The sequence below is a fragment of the Macaca nemestrina genome, chromosome 9, assembly GCF_043159975.1.
Source record: "Macaca nemestrina isolate mMacNem1 chromosome 9, mMacNem.hap1, whole genome shotgun sequence".
Lineage (NCBI taxonomy): Eukaryota > Metazoa > Chordata > Mammalia > Primates > Cercopithecidae > Macaca > Macaca nemestrina.
Window position 1 is genome coordinate 123,569,622 of NC_092133.1, and position 16,553 is coordinate 123,586,174.

At 38.4% G+C, this 16,553-nt stretch overlaps 1 protein-coding gene across 1 annotated transcript in view; it reads right to left on the reverse strand.

The window, feature by feature from the left end:
- Positions 1-236: 236 nt before the first annotated feature.
- LOC105488240 (plexin domain containing 2) overlaps positions 237-16,553 on the reverse strand; it is a 467,180-nt gene continuing 450,863 nt past the window's right edge. The window contains exon 15 of the mRNA XM_011752134.3: positions 237-9,503. Coding sequence (XP_011750436.1) covers positions 9,387-9,503 — 117 coding nt within the window. The 3' untranslated portion in view covers positions 237-9,386. The remainder of the gene's footprint in view (positions 9,504-16,553) is intronic.

Below are 16,553 nucleotides of genomic sequence, written 5' to 3' on the forward strand. Positions count from 1 at the left end.
GAAGTCTCCACCCCATTGCCCACACACTGTGCAATCCTGAAATCTTTGTTTTCTACAGCTCACTCTAGCTAATATGAGTTTCCACATCCGGGTGGGTTTAGAAGCAAAATAATTTTTTATGTTGCCATCAGCCTTGCGCCTCTGAATTCTGCACACAGAATTTCTTCCACAATGGGTAGAACCTTTTGAACACTAATGGAAGAAAGGAAACAAAAAGTATGTTGAAAGACAAGGTATTTAAGAAATTAAAACAAAATGCTCATTTATTGTTTTTAATATGTAGTCAAATAGGACAGCAGTATTACACAAATAGTTCCCTTCTCCCCCTTCTAAAATCCCAAATTTGTTGACTCCTACTGTAAGTGAAAAACATGGTTCACTTCTGAAAATAGCAATCAACAGCGAAAACACAGGTAACATTTGGTCCCCACCAGCTTCCACACCTTTAAAGATGAATTGTGTCACTGAGGCAGTCAATACACTAAATTTCTTATCAAACTATTACTAGGGGGAAAAAAAAATCAGATTTCCCACACACTGTAAGCAGAACTGAAAGAGTTGCAGAAAAACTTGGTTTAAGAAGCTGTGTGAAGAAAACATTAATGAATTATTGCAATCGTCATAATCCCCAGGTAAAAGATGGATGTCAAATTAATGGACTGTAAGGAAATGCATTCAAACTTAGGTCATTAATATTACAGTGAACATAATCAGGAAGCTTGCAGAAGTATGTAGCATCTCTGAATTATTGAATCTGAACAAAGGTTTCCAATAGAGGTCACACTCTTTTTGCTCTCAGACACCATTAGTGCAAATTCAGATACAATCATTTTTACATTTGCAGGCTCAGGTACGTTCAACAGAAGGTCATCGGGAAGTATGGGCTTGTTATTTTAGCATAACAGAATGCAGGCTTGGAATTTCTCCTTGACATGGCAGAAGAAATAGGAATGATGCCCAGAGGACTGGAATAAATTCAAAATGCTTGGTTTTCCAAGTTCTATTTCAATAAGCTTTGGAAAATTAACCTTCACCTGAAAGACACGTCCTTGGTTTGGCACACAGGACTTTCCAAAACAGTGAGAAATGAACTGGCCATGTGCTGCACTCACACACATAGTCATTCTTTTTGTTTGGGGCTGAGTTCACAGGGTCAGATTTTCCTCAGTGTTCTCTTGTAGCAGCACCGCAGTGAGCTTTGTGATTCTGACAAAGGGTACGATTATATCCACTTTGAAATGCGTTACAAATATTCTGCATGCTGGTGCAACTGGCATAAAATATGGAAAGCCCCCCCCTCCCGCAAAAGTGCCCAACTTCTTCTCTTTTCACACTTCAACATTTCAAATGACTACAAACAGAATTACCAGAAACAGTAGTAAATTCCTGGCATTTGAAGTTCCCATGATCCCAGCTGGCATATAAAAAAGACTTTCCTTTTTTTCCCCTGAAAATAATGTCCTCTCCAGGCACTGTTCAAATGCCTCAAATCAGGCAAATTAGAGATTTGTTTTGACCAACCAATGAAAAGACTTCCCCTTCTTTTCTGAGAGGGCCCCACGACTGGGTTACGCCATACACAAGATGTCAGTTTCTAAAGAGACTTCACTGATTTCCCTAAAACGATTTTAACATTTCTTTGCAAGCGAAGCTCTGATGTTGCTTCATGTTATTTTCAGAGTAGCCTGCTGCAGGATGCTTAATTTGAGTTTTTATTTCCCTACTATAAAAGTGACAATCTGAGTATGTTTTCACTCAAACCACCTCGAACATGGTGGCTGAGGTTTCACCAGAAATGTCCAGAAAATAGCACTTGAGTCTGTCTGAGTCCTGAGATGGTCAAACCTCAGAGAAATCCAGCTCTGAGCCCAGAAAGGAAAGTGCCATCTCTTATCCTTTCCTCAGGAAAATTATTTTATTTATTTATTTTGCCTTATTTTCATGCCTTTTAAGTCAAAGGAAGATAAATGGAAAGTCTCTTTCTGGTCATTCACTAATTCTTTAGGGCAAGTCATGTAATTCTCGAGGACAAAGGCCTCCATGATGTTAGGATGAATGCCATAGAAGAGGTATGGGGGGTGATGGCTGCATTTTAGACTAATTGGGCATATCCTTTGATTTCTCTATGTCAGGGGTCTCAGCATCACTTGCAGAACATGTGCCCCAGTGTCTGGATGTCTGAATCACCTAAATTTGAACTGGTCATCAATGAATATTTATTTGCACATTGCTCTTAAGAAGTTAATAACTCGGCCAGGCACGGTGGGTCAGGCCTGTAATTCCAGCACTTTGAGAGGCCGAGGTGGGCGGATCACCTGAGGTCGGGAGCTGGGGACCAGCCTGACCAGCGTGAAGAAACTCCATCTCTACTAAAAATACAAAATTAGCCAGGTGTGGTGGCATATGCCTGTAATCTCAGCTACTTGGGCGGCTGAGGCAGGAGGATCGCTTGAACCTGGGAGGCGGAAGTTGCGGTGAGTTGAAATCACGCCATTGCACTCCAGCCTGGGCAACAAGAGCGAAACTCCATCTCAAACAATAGCAACAAAAAGAAGTTAATAACTCTACCTAATAGCACATTTAGATTTTTATTTTTTCCCATGAATCATCTCCATTCACTCACTCTTAGGTTTGTACTTCCCCCTACAATTCCCCCATGAAACTTCTAAAATTAGTTTCATGCTATGTATTTGTTTGATAGGCACAGAAGGTTTACAGCTGCATGGTCAGTAAGCGATACTTTGGTCATGAATATATAGACATATATATTTGTAATGCTGGGAAAAATAGAGACTGCTGTTAAAAATCAAAATTCTGGTGGAATGAAGAGAAGTCATTGAGATTTTTTTCAACCAGAATGAAAATAAAGAAAATATCACTATCTGCCAAAATCAAAAGTTTTTATATTATTCCATTATGAAACATTTACTGAGTAATTTGCAAATGTTAATAAGCCTTAGAAACTAGGAAAAGATGAGTATCAGTTTATGACTTACATTTAATTTTTTTCCAGTCTTTTATCCTGGATTTGAAGTAACACGGAATCTTTTAGTGTCAACAGTGAGCTGGAAATTAACCTATAATAACAAATTTTGAGCATTTTGCTCCTCTAGGCATAATTTGGTCACTCATAATAAATATATTATGAAGAAGCCAATGATGATGTATTCCATAAACTTGTTATGAAAAACTGATTCCAGAAGTTATGTGATTTTATTTGAATAATTACCATCTTACTTCTCTGCAATAACCATTGCGAGAGCAGTGGGCATCGGATGGTTGAAAAGTTATTCCAGGCAATAATTAGGCAGATGTATTACAATTTAAGTTGAGGCTAGAAGATCAACTTAATCAAAACCTTAAGAAGTAATACCATGTTATGATATGACAGTGGTAGAACAGGAAATTATAGACACATTTGAGGCTGGAGTTTTCTGATTTCCCTGATTGTCTTATGTCTGGGATGGTCTAATAAATGACATAACCACCACACACACCTAAAGTGCAAATGCTTTTTTGATACACTGGTGTTTTCGAATACCTCAAAACAGTGATATTAATGATTCAAAACCCAATAGAAATATTGGTTCGAGAAATCAAACTTCAATTGTTGCATCTGGTCAGTAAGACTGCAGTGAACTAGAAAGTATTCCTAGGTCAGGGAGAATTTTGAGTAACTTTTCTTCGCACAAGTAAAATTAACAGGTCCTTTCTAATAGAGCAAACACAGACATGCAGGGATGTATTATGTTTCGGACACATTCTTCAGGCAAATACTTTCTAGCTCCCTTTTTAAGTAGAACAGAGTTGAAAATTGATAGAGTATTATTGATCCTATCTCCTTGTAAAGTCTGGTTCAGGGATTTTATTGTATTATAATGATCAGTTACATGCCTGGATTCTCACTACTGTATATCACAAATTACTAGCACCGTCACTTGGTTCCAGTAGGTGTTCAATAAATATTTCAGTGAATTGAGCAGTTAAATAAATGAACAAATAGGGAGATGAATCACAGTGCTCTGTAAAATGTAAAATCCTTCACAAACAAAAGGTAATAGGAGTATATAAAAGGTAACACCACAGACCTCGCACTATCTGCCCAAAAAACCTTATGAGGACAAAAATGTTCTAATAGTTTGAACAGCAAATAAAAATCGCAACTATATATGTAGTCAGAAAATCAGCTATACAGATCATTCATTTTCAAATACATTTGGGAAGAAATAAAACAAAGGTAGAAAAATTTTAAATGACCAAAATAAATCGTATTGCTAACTTAGATGGCCACAGATGGGGGCAGGGGTGTAGAGAGGAGAAATTGAAAACCCAACAAAGACCCCACAATGGCTAGAACTTGAAATCTCTGGATATTGTAACAATAGCAGCCTCCTTAAGTCAGCAACAAGAGAAAGATTGATCCAATGTTCTGTATTACAGGACAGAGCAGATCATCAATATAGCGAATAAAGTTAGCGTTGAGTGGACTGTGCTGTCTAAGCTGCTTGGTTGGCCTTAAGTACCAACAATTAAGAGATGTAGGCAATGAGAATTGAAACAAACATTTAAGTTCAAGACCCAGTTTATTGACACTGGGACTATTACTATATCTCTTTGGGCCTCAGTTTACTTATCTGTAACATTAAGAGGTTGGATTACATGATGTCTCATGATTCTTCTTTTTTATTTAGAGATGGGGTTTTGTTGCCCAGCCTGGAGTGCAGTGGCACAATCATGGCTCACAGCAGCCTCTAATTCATGGGCTCAAGCAACCCTTCCACTTCAGCCTCCAGAGGAGCTGGGACTACAGGCATGGGAAACCATGCCTGGCATGCATATATATATTTTTACTATCATCTCTATCAAATATACATATATATGATATACATGTATATTTGTGTGTATATTTGATAGAGGTGGGGTCTCACTATGTTGTCCAGGCTGGATCTCCCATGATTCTGGCATATGACGCTGATAACAAAAGTGGGGTTGGAAGTGGTGAAGTAAAAGCAGCAGTAACTTGGAAAATACCTAAAGAAATACAAACCAAAAGAACATTTCACAGGAGGAAGAAATTAAAACCAGAGAATCTAGTTTTCGATTAGTCTTATTTAAATATTAATTTCCTATCATGAATGAAAGCATCTTGAACCAATCCGTGGATCCTGGCAAAACCTTCTCTCAAGTGGGCAATAGACACTAGGGACGTGATCAAATTTATACTCCCTCATGAAGACGTAACATAAGAATCTGTTGCCAAAAACTGATAAATGATACTAACCTTAGAACATGTATCTGGATATTAGCATAATTTAAAATAATTTTATTCCCTTTATATAGTCTGCATGTGCAAAGGTTTACATTAAGTTCCAAATAGTTTTATATTTTAATGCCATAGCTCTTTACATTAGTGTTAGAGTGATAAAATAAATATGAAATTATTTATGTTCGAGATATTGCCTTCTAAATGGAAGCCTCCTTTTGCTGTTACATGTAAAATAGGAAATCATAAGAAACTAGAGAAGCTAAGTGGTTCTGTGCAATAAAGAACTCAGCCAGCTGAAGGATGTTCACAGGCAATGTTGGCAAAGAGTGGAGAAATACATGGGATGGATGTCATGTGGGACAAATACTAAAGGAAATATTCAGATGCACAGAAAAGAAACTGAAAAATTTTGCTTTGTGTTTTGAATGCATTCTCTTTTTGCACTTTCTCAAGATATGTGATGAACTGATTACCTTTGGATGCTTTTTGGACTGATGAGCTATTCTTCCTTTGAATGCAAATTTGTGCTGGTACTCGACCAATAGTCGTACTTTATATGGGTTACATTAACATAAGATTTTTAAGAGTCTGTACATCTGTACATTTAATCAGGTTGCACAATAATCTTGCAAGAAAGACAGGACAAAAAATGTTTTTCTTTTCCAAAATTGCAAATTGATACCCATGGAGGTTGAAATGATTTTCCCAAGATAACACAGTGGGGACTCAAAGCTGTGTCAGCTTGTATTTTTTTCATTACTCCATGGGGCCTCTCTAAGATAAAAAATGCTTGGATAGGCCCAAGAGCTACTAAATCTTGTTTCTTTCCTCCTCTTCCCTTTTCTTCAAGGACAAGGAATTCAAAGGAAACACCTCTACAGCATTGTTCATTAAAATTTTCTTCAACCACAGAAGTGTTTCTTGTTGTCCAATATGGTAGCCCCAAGCCAGGTGTGGCTATTAAGCCCTTGATATGTGGCTGGTGTGACTGAAGAATTACATTTTAAATTTAATTATAATTAATGTTAATTTCAAAAGCCACGTTGGCTAGTGGATATAATATTGGACAGCACAACTCTAGAAGCTACATATAAGGGATTGGCAAATGCCCTTGATACCTCAAACTAAAATAGTAATTGGGGGTCAACTGCACTTTGTCTTTAGTTTTCTAGGGGTTAGTGCATCTTCAAGTCCAAACCCTTCACACCCAAGCCATCATTTATGATCAGTGCCATCTGTTGGGCTTAACCCATTTATGCCTGAGGTTGTAATTTTTTGAATTTTTGCAACCAGACCTTGGTGATGACCTTGAGCAGTAGGCTCTAAAAAACTCCCATAAACTTAGCATTCCAATAATGGAACACTAGACATAAATGGGTCAAGATATTTTTCTTGAGTTTCACTATCTTTACCTAATCACTGATTATTATTTTTACAAATAAGCTGAAATAACTAAAGTCCTCTGTAGCACCATTTATCTGATTTATCCAGAAGTTTTGTCTCTTTGCTGTCTTTAATTTTTTTGTTATTCTATTATGTTCATAGTAATATTCATGTAATGTACAGTTGTACCTTCTCTAATACATAATATATGTGAAGTTCAAAGCATTGATAACCATTTTGAATTTTCAGAAACTGTGTGTATGTTCTCTCAAATGGGGACAAGAACAAACCGGAAATATAAAACAGAATGAGAGTATCATGAAAGAAAAGGATTTAGCCAACATTTCCCCTTACCACTAAAGAATTCATATACCCCACACTTCTCACTACCTTTAACTCTTAGTTCTGTTAAGAAGTTTTCCAACACTCTAGTTCCAAAAAGTTTTCTCTATTATTTGGTGCTTTGGTTCACTGAAGAATTCAGAGTGTTCATGGTTTTTTATAGAATTATCAATTGTTTTGAATCAAAATAGAAGATGAACATTGAAGGGTATAAGAATAACATTACTACTTGAGAATTAAGTAGCACTTAAGGGACACAAACTAAGAATACACATGCAAGATTTCTATAACTGTCAAACAGTTGCTATTGGAAGCCATGGCTACCACAAAAGCTAGTGAAAGAAGCATCATTTTATCCTAAAAGGAAGTCGTCTATGTGTTCCTTATGCATTTGTAGAATACCAGTTGCACCAGTAATATTGGCATGTCATTTGGTTATTGCTGTCTGACCAAACCTACTCCACAAGAATAAGCCGGGATACTTCACATAAACCAAACATAGCTGCTGCAAAGAGATTATCATCACAATCCTTCAATCACCTTGCTTTTCAACTTTTTTTTGTGCAATAGTTAACTAAGTTAGGAAAAATTTACCACCTTCATCAAATACTTAAAATTGTAAAGCAAAATATATGGAATAGAAAATGGTATTGGTTCATGTCAGACACTTGTGATGATAAAGTATGATACTCTGTGAGTGGACTGATGTCCAAGGCAGATGTGTACAGATGCTAAACTGTTGGGAAAATGCTGCTTATGAGACATCTCTGCTTCTTGAGACCTGAATCTGCAAATGTTGAGCACTGTACCTTACAAAAGCCAACAGTTTCTTGGCACAGAGTGTAAAAGTTTCATGGGTTGGAATGTTGGTGAAATTGTACACTCAGTACCTGAATTTAAACTTTAGGAGCTCAGTGTATATATTAACCACTTTCCTTCTCAAGGGATGCTATTCCTTTCTTCATTCATGGGGAATTTTCAAAATCAGGACTGTGATTCCAGGGCAATCGATACCTCCATTTAAGGAGCTTTCTGCATCCACTTGATTTAGCCAGAAAGGGAAGGGGTTGACATGAACGAAAAAGTGGATCAAATAGTCAAGAACATGATGGGCGTGGTAATGAACTGAACCACTTTTGCTACGTGACAGAAAAATATTCTAATATTAAGGATTATTTTACAACTCTATGGAAGTAATGCAGCGATGCATCTTGCATCTGTTTTGTCTTGATGACAAAATGCACTCTTATAGTCACAAGATCCTGCCTTGTGTTAGTTATAAACAAAAATATATTTATATATATATTTATGTAACTACTATGTGCTTTAAAGAAAATTACTGTATGATTCAGCAGGGTTTTTCATTCTTTTTATCGCCATGCTGACGTGAATGGCTTCTTAGACAGGAATCGGCAATGAAATGGGTCTTTAGTACTGAAATGGCATAAAATTAAAAATAACCAGAAGTTTAAAATCCCTTAACATTTTTTTTCAAAAATGATTAAGGAACCCTTCATACTGTTTCCTTTTGTTTCCATCAGCCCAGAGCAACTGGTTTCATGGGACTTCACAGTTGGGGAATGGAGGCAAGGCTTCCCTAAAGCGTAAATCAGATGTTTTTATGCTGAGGCAGGAGAATAGAAAGCCCCGTTTGCCACCCCCTCTTCCCAAATCCTTAGCTAAAAGTTCAGAAATTTCGTCACAGCTCATAGAAAGGTCATTCATCATGAAGGAAGAGGCAGACATAGTTTGAACCTCCTGTACAGATAAAAAGATTCGTTCTGTAAAGTGATGAACCTGTTGGTACAGATGGATCTAGACCAGAAAAACAACATCCTTTTGCCACCCATCTGTTTTGAAAATATAGAAAATCTCTTATTTTGTGTTTGTTTTCACTCCTGCATGAGCTGTTTTTCTTAGCAATCTGGAAACATTCATCATTACTCTTTTGAGTGAAAGGGTTCGGCCTTTGGAAAACAGTTACATTTGAGACATCAGAGAACATTTGAACCAAAGGTGTCGATCCCTCATGAACTAAAGCTTTATTATAGTTTTTTTTTTTTCTGATCCCTTTGCAACCCTGCACCTAAGCCAAAAGCATTATAATCTTGTCATACTTCAGATAAGTCCACAGGAGATGTTCCGAGTGAACTATAGATGACATTCCACTAGGGAATTCTACGTTCAGTGTAAATGGTATCTTGTATAAGTTTTAGTTTTTTGTTTACCCTTTGTTTCCTGGGCTGAGCTTGTCCAGAAATCTTGTCTTCTTCAGGCTACAGCAGCTTAGAGCTTGTTTGTTTGTGTGTTTGTTTTTGTTTGTCTTAAAGGTATAGGCAAAATTTTAGTCTTAACACCTGTAAACCAGTACTGGTGTTGTTCTGTCCTAGAAATTTTAGCACTGCTCTGATACAATAAAACCTTCTTTCTCTCCAACTGGTTCAACTTCAGCATAGGCAGGATGTCCAGAGCCTCTTCTAAACTTCATTGCAGGCCATCTGCTTGGGCGTCTCTGAAACAGAAAACACGGAAATAAAAAATGTGCATCAGGGTAAGATTCTAGCACCACAAAAATCTATTTGATAGCTATTTTAGATTAAATGTTGAATTAATTAACATGTTAAATTATCTCTTATTATAACTACAGTCAGAATTAAGTGTTCTCCTTATCAACCCTCCAAGCCCTGTGCTTGCATTTCCAAGATGGCGCTATCTACCCCGTCACAGGATAGACCATTTGTCACACCTGCCCTCAAAGGATGTGTATGTGTATGTCTGAAATGCCCAAATATAACTAGGCAAAAAAGGAACTGTAATAAAACATATTTTTTAACATATGGCCACGGACACTCTCTCTTCTCTACAAGTCAATACTGATATCACTGCGTTTGGTTCCCTCATTCACTCAATAACTGAGGTCATAAAATTCTGCTGTTCTTAGAAGTGTGTTTTCAATTAGGCACCAGATTTCCTAGCAAATAAGCTACAAGAAATATCACTTAATGTCTTAAGAAATTATTTATTTAGCTAAGCATACCCATCTATGATTTTTTGTGCTTGAAAATTAAAGCTGTTATATCCTAAAAATGGAATCTATTATCAGAGGATGTGGCCAATTGTGAGCTTATGAAGCAAATATTGTACAACAGACACTAGTCCTAAAATACAGGTTATTTGTATTGACAAAAAGGCAGCATTTCTCCTCAGCACTCCTTCCATCAAACAAACCTGTGATTTACAAATAGATGTGCTGAAATGAATTACTGAGTTGTTACAGCAGAAGACACTAAAATGCATTTCACAGCCATAGTGACACTAGAAACTATTACTCCATTTATCAAAGTGCCTGCAATTTGGGGGTAAATAAGATGATAAATATTGAAGGAAGTTCATTTCTATCTAAAGAATTCTAATGCAAAAAAGGTTAAATATCAGTATACACATACTGGCATTTGGTATCTTTTTAGATTTTCCAATTACATGCCAATGTCGATGATTAATGGCTGTGAAAATTTTTCACATTAGGTAGGGATGAGTAGTAGCTCTACATTCTAGAAAAAAATACAAATCAAGGTAATTACATTCTGCCTACTAATAATATTAAATGCTATCTCTATAACATTATGTGGTCAGAATGCCTTAAATTTATTTGCTGATTAAGTTCCATTAAGTGAAACCGAATTATCCCTATTTTTCAAAAGAAGAATTTAAAACTAAAGAGAGAGCCACACAACAAAACAACGTGTCTATGGTGAGGCTGAAATAATCAACAATGGAAACATACTAAGCACCTCTAGGGAGGTGGGTACCATAACTCATGGTTATGCCTGTTTGCAGGATAAAGATGACATGTTGCAGTGCTCACTACTCATAGCCCCAACTCTGGTTTTAGTGACTTCACAGCTGAGCTTCTCCAAAGCTACGGCTTCCTTGGACAAGCAGCACCACTGAGATTTTGCTGTGAAACTGCACCTTTCCAAGGCCACTTGGTAGCAAGAACAACCCTGCCGCCTACCACGAATTTACAGCCACATAAAGACATTGTGCTATACTGTTCACAGTAGCCAAGATTTGGAAGCAACTGAAGTATCCATCAACAGATGAATGGATGAAGAAAACGTGGTACATATACACAATGGAGTACCCTTCAGCCTTAAAAATAATGAGATCCTGTCATTCGCAACAGCATGGATGGACTGGAGATCATTATGTTAAGTGAAATAAGCTAGGCACAGAAAGACAAACATCACACGTTCTCACTAACTTGTGGGAGCTAAGAATCAAAACAATTGAACTCATGGAGACAGAGTAGAAGATGGTTACCAGAGGCTAGGAAAGGTTGTGGCAGGGTTGGGAGGAGGTGGGGATAGTTAATGGGTCCCCCCCAAAATAGAAAAATGAATAAGACTTAGTATTTGATAGCAGAACAGGGTGACTACAGTCAATAATAATTTAATTATACACTTAAAAATAATTAGAAGAGTATAATTGGATTGCTTGTAACACAAAAGATAAATGCTTGAGGCTTGAGGAGATGGATACCCTATTCTCCATGATGTGATGATGGCACATTGCATGCTTGTATCCAAATATTTCACATACTCCATAAATATATATACCTACTATGGACCCACAGAAATTAAAAACTAAAGATGAGAAAAAAGAAATGGTGCCATATGTGGCTCTTCATTAAAAAGGACTGCAGATGACGGGCATGCTGATGATGATGCTCATGAAAGTTACATTTTATGAGGCTTTTATTTCGTATCTCATGCTTTATACTAGGTGATTTCCATACAGGATCTCATTTAATATCCACAACTCCATCCTTTACGTTTTGCGCAAACCTGCAAAGCTAGCAAATGGCAGGGCCAAGACGTAAAATAAAAATCTACCTACTTCCAAAGCTAATTTTTCCCATGATGGAAATTATTCCTTAAAATTCAATGGTTTGTACATAACTCACCCAACATTTGGGAACTTGGCTGTAGTTTTATTTCAATCTTAACAATATACCAACAACTTTGGTGTCTGTTAATAAGTCAGAGCTACTGAATTAACAACTGTTTCTTAGGTGAAAAGACGGCAGGATTATTGATAGTGAGTATCATGTGCTTTGTGAGTGTATCACAAAGGTCCTCAGAATAGAAAATACAAAATGTTGGATGTGAAGCTTCCCGTGTTAACGGAGTACAATCATATTTTCCAAACTAATTACATATCCTTAAGGATTTTTTTGATTTGTAATTTTTTCTACTCATTGTAGAAAAAAATGAGTAAAAAGTGAGTAGAAAAAAACATAGAAATATCCCAACAAGATTTAAAATCACTAGAGATCCCACCAAAAACACACAATTGGTTAAACCAGTGGTTCCAACCTTTTTGGCACCAGGGACTGGTTTTTGTGGAAGATGATTTTTTCATGGGTTGGTGTTGGGGGCACAGGGTAGGAGGATGGTTTTGGGATGAAACCGTTCTACCACAGATCATCAGGCATTAGATTCTCATAAGGAACACACAACCTAGATCCCTCACATGTGCAGTTCACAATATGGTTCATGCTTCTATGAGAATCTAATGCTGCTGCTGATCTGACAGGAGGCAGAGCTCGGTTGGCAATGCTCGCTTGCCTGCCACTCACCTCCTGCTGTGTGGCCCGTTTCCTAACAGGCCACGGACAGGTACAGGTCCACAGCCCAGGGGTCGGGAACCCCTGGGTTAAACTATCAGTGTATGTCACTCAGGCAATTTCATGACTAAAGATGCACAAAATAGGTATAATCCAGCTACAAAATTATTCAAGGCTGCTCTCTTATTCAGGAAAAACTGAAAATTCATAAACAAGTTCGACTAGATTTTTAAAAAGCATTTTTCATAATAATATCTTAAAGTTTACAATGAAATCTAACTAATGTCATGTAGCTAGGGTTTTAAACATTCGATCTTATTTTGTATGTTTTTATAATCTCTTCACATCTCAGTCTTAGCCATAACAATGCCGAGCAAAGAGTAACAACTTCACTAAAATTCTCCTTTCTTTTAGAACATTTTCATAATGAAATAGGAGATGTCATCTCACATCGCAAAGCAATTACGTGATTGTGAATAAAGGACTTGATTTCTCTGGGCCTTTGTTTCTTCATCTGTGAAATAATAGCTAATTTGTCCTCTAAAACCCTAGGATCTTTATATTTGCTTGCCTGAGATAATTGCCTTTAAAGTGGAAAGAAGATCATAATTTTTAAAGAGAACCTTCTGTGTTAAGGTTTTTCTGATCCTTGTCCCTTCTGCCTCCTTCTGCTAACTTTTAGAATTCCTATATTTAAGGGAAATCTACATAAATCGGCCCTAATTGAAATTGATTTTCCATGTCGATCTGCATGTAGTCAGATTATTCTTTATAAATGAAAAGAATGGGGCATTTGTTTTGTTTTGAGGCAGAATCTCGCTCTGTCACACAGGCTAGAGGGCAATGGCATGATCTCGGCTCACTGCAACCTCCACCTCCCCGGTTCAAGCGATTCTCCTGCCTCAGCCTCCTGAGTAGCTGGGATTACAGCCACCCACCACAGCACCCGGCTAATTTTTGTATTTTTAGTAGAGACGGGGTTTCACCATCTTCGCCAGGCTGGTCTCGAACCCCTGACCTCGTGATCCACCCACCTCGGCCTCCCAAAGTGTTGAAATTACATTCTTTAATGGAATAACTGAATATTTAGTTAGCATAGAAAAGTCCTTAACATCTATGCCATAATAGAAGCCATCTACCCAGAGTACAGGGAAGGGCTTGGATGGAAGGATCTGAAAACCTGAGCCTCATGTCCAGCCCTACCACAAACTTGCAAGCATGATTGAGCACAGCCAGGGATTTCAGAGAAGGGATATGTTGTTCTTTCTCAAGGCCTAGATAGTTCCAAATCTGTGTTCTTTTTAGAATGGTTAATTCAACTTGTTACAGAAACTCATCAAGGCCACAGGGTCACTTGCTAACAGGACAGGATATATGCTGAAAACCGAAGAATTCAAACCAGACTGTAGTGTTAATTCATTACAGAGTTTCAGGATGTAATATCTTAAAACATTACTGGGTGCAATGCGTGGGTGATTTCTAATTTCATTTCTGAGAATTATTTATGTGATTAATCATATTCAGAAGAAAATGTTCGCAGCAATAATGTTGGCACGGGGGTTGGCTGTGCAGTCAGGAATTCTCCCTCATTCTTGCTTCAGTACTACTAATTGAACAGTCATCCAGGTCTGACTCAATGGTCCGTGGCAAGATAATTAGCTATAATATCCACAAACAAACCTGGAGGGCACCCTCAGTGAGCAGTGTACACAAAACTGCAGCTGGAGACCTTTCTTGCAGTTCAGAGAGCAACACAGAGAGGGGTTTGTGTTGGGCTAGACGAGCCCTCCAAAGGAAGTTACAGTCATCAGTATGAAAGAAAAGGGACTGATTTTGAAATTAAAGGCCCAGATAGAAAACACCTGTGGTGCATAATGGCACTCGTCAAGCAGCCGATTAGAAATTTCTGCCATTTTGGGGCTGTCTTCCTCCATGAACAGTGAGGGAAGAGAAAGAGGCTGGAATTACTTCCCAGTGTAGGACTTGGGGAAAGTCACGTCTCCTTACTCAGTTTCCGAATCGAAATGAACGAGAGTATTGTTTTTCAAAAAAACCTACCCTTCCTTCCTTCTGTTTTTCTTGTTTGTTTTGTTTTTGTTTATTTGTTTGCTTGTGTTTTTTTTTTGAGATGGAGTCTTGCTCTGTTGCCCAGGCTGGAGTGCAGTGGCACGATCTCGGCTCACTGCAACCTCCGCCTCCTGGGTTGAAGCTATTCTCACGCCTCAGCCTCCTGAGTAGCTGGGATTACAGGCACCTACCACCACGCCCAGCTAATTTTTGTATTTTTAGTGGAGACAGGATTTCACCATGTTGGCCAGGCTGGTCTTGGACTCCTGACCTCAAGTGATCCATCCGCCTCGGCCTCCCAAAGTGCTGTGATTTTTTTTTTTTTTTGAGACGGAGTCTGGCTCTGTCGCCCAGAGTGGAATGTATGGCCAGATCTCGGCTCACTGCAAGCTCCACCTCCTGGGTTTACGCCATTCTCCTGCCTCAGCCTCCCGAGTAGCTGGGATTACAGGCACCCGCCACCTCGCCCGGCTAGTTTTTTGTATTTTTTAGTAGAGACGGGGTTTCACCGTGTCTCGATCTCCTGACCTTGTGATCCGCCCGTCTCGGCCTCCCAAAGTGCTGGGATTACAGGCTTGAGCCACTGCGCCCGGCCCAAGTGCTGTGATTACAGACGTGAGCCAAAGCGCCTGGCCCTTCCTTCCTTTTTAATTTTTAAGTCACGGACTCTTTTTATTTCCTAATAAAAATCTTACCTTGAAGCCCAGAGTGAAGCACACAGGGTCGGTCTCCTTTAACTGTGGTGTACAGATCCCCGCTTGCGTGCACTCCCCAAGCCCTCAAGGAGTTTACGAATCCTCTGCTTTCTAAAACATGTGCTTTGGAAACTATAGAACTAAATCTGCGTTTCTCAAACTTGCCTGGCCACACGAATCACAAGGGATCTTGTTAAACTACAGCTCCTGATTCAACAGGTCTCAGGGAGGCCTGGCGGGGTCTGCGTTTCTCACAGGCTCCCAGGTGGTGCTGAGGCTGTGGATCCACACAGCACACTTGGAAGAGCAAGGGTGATGATTTCCTAAGGTCTCTTCTAACAGAAACATCCTCCGGGAGCCAGAAGAAGAAAAAATATTGAACCTCAGCCTTCCTTGTGTCTCTGGCACAACTTCATGGGAATTGAAGGCTTGTTTTTGCACCCAGGTCAACCTTTCAATATTTAGCTTCGATAAAGTTTGACTGTCCAAGGGAAGGAATTTTTTTCTATCTCATTCTTTGAAATACAATTTTTTCTCTATTTTCCTTATTTTGTGTTGAATATTTATTTAGTCTTAACAAGTTAAAGGTTGGATTGCCAGATTTAGCAAATAAAGGAGACACCCATAAAGTTTGGATTTCAAATAAACAACCAGTCGTTAAAAATATATATATTTAATTGGACATATACTAATTAATGGCTTTTTTTTTTTTTTTTTTTTTTTGAAATTCTGATTCACATGAGTGTCGTGTATTTTATTTGCCAATTCTATCTATGGGGAAACACAATGGCTTTGGGTCCTGGCCAGGGAATCTAGCAATCTAATTAAAATAAACGGCTCCTGTGTGTGGCTGTATCTCTTTGCTTCATGAAACGTACGTCCCTTTTTCCTTAAAAAGAGTCACTCAGATTGATCTGTTGGTCTTCTGGTGTGGTTGAAAATTCCAAGCAGGAGCATTCTAATTGCTCGTGTGGGAAGCAAAGCCTGGGTGATCTTGGCATGTTTTCTGCTCGCCCTCTTTTGATTCTTCCTGGTGTGGAAGTTGCCTTATTTTCCTGCGTCAGCTCTTCTCTAGTCTCCCATTACCACCTGTCATTGATATATCGCCTTCATTCTAGAACTGTCTTACGGATGATCCTGAAGAATTAGTTATAACCAGAGTCAGTTCATG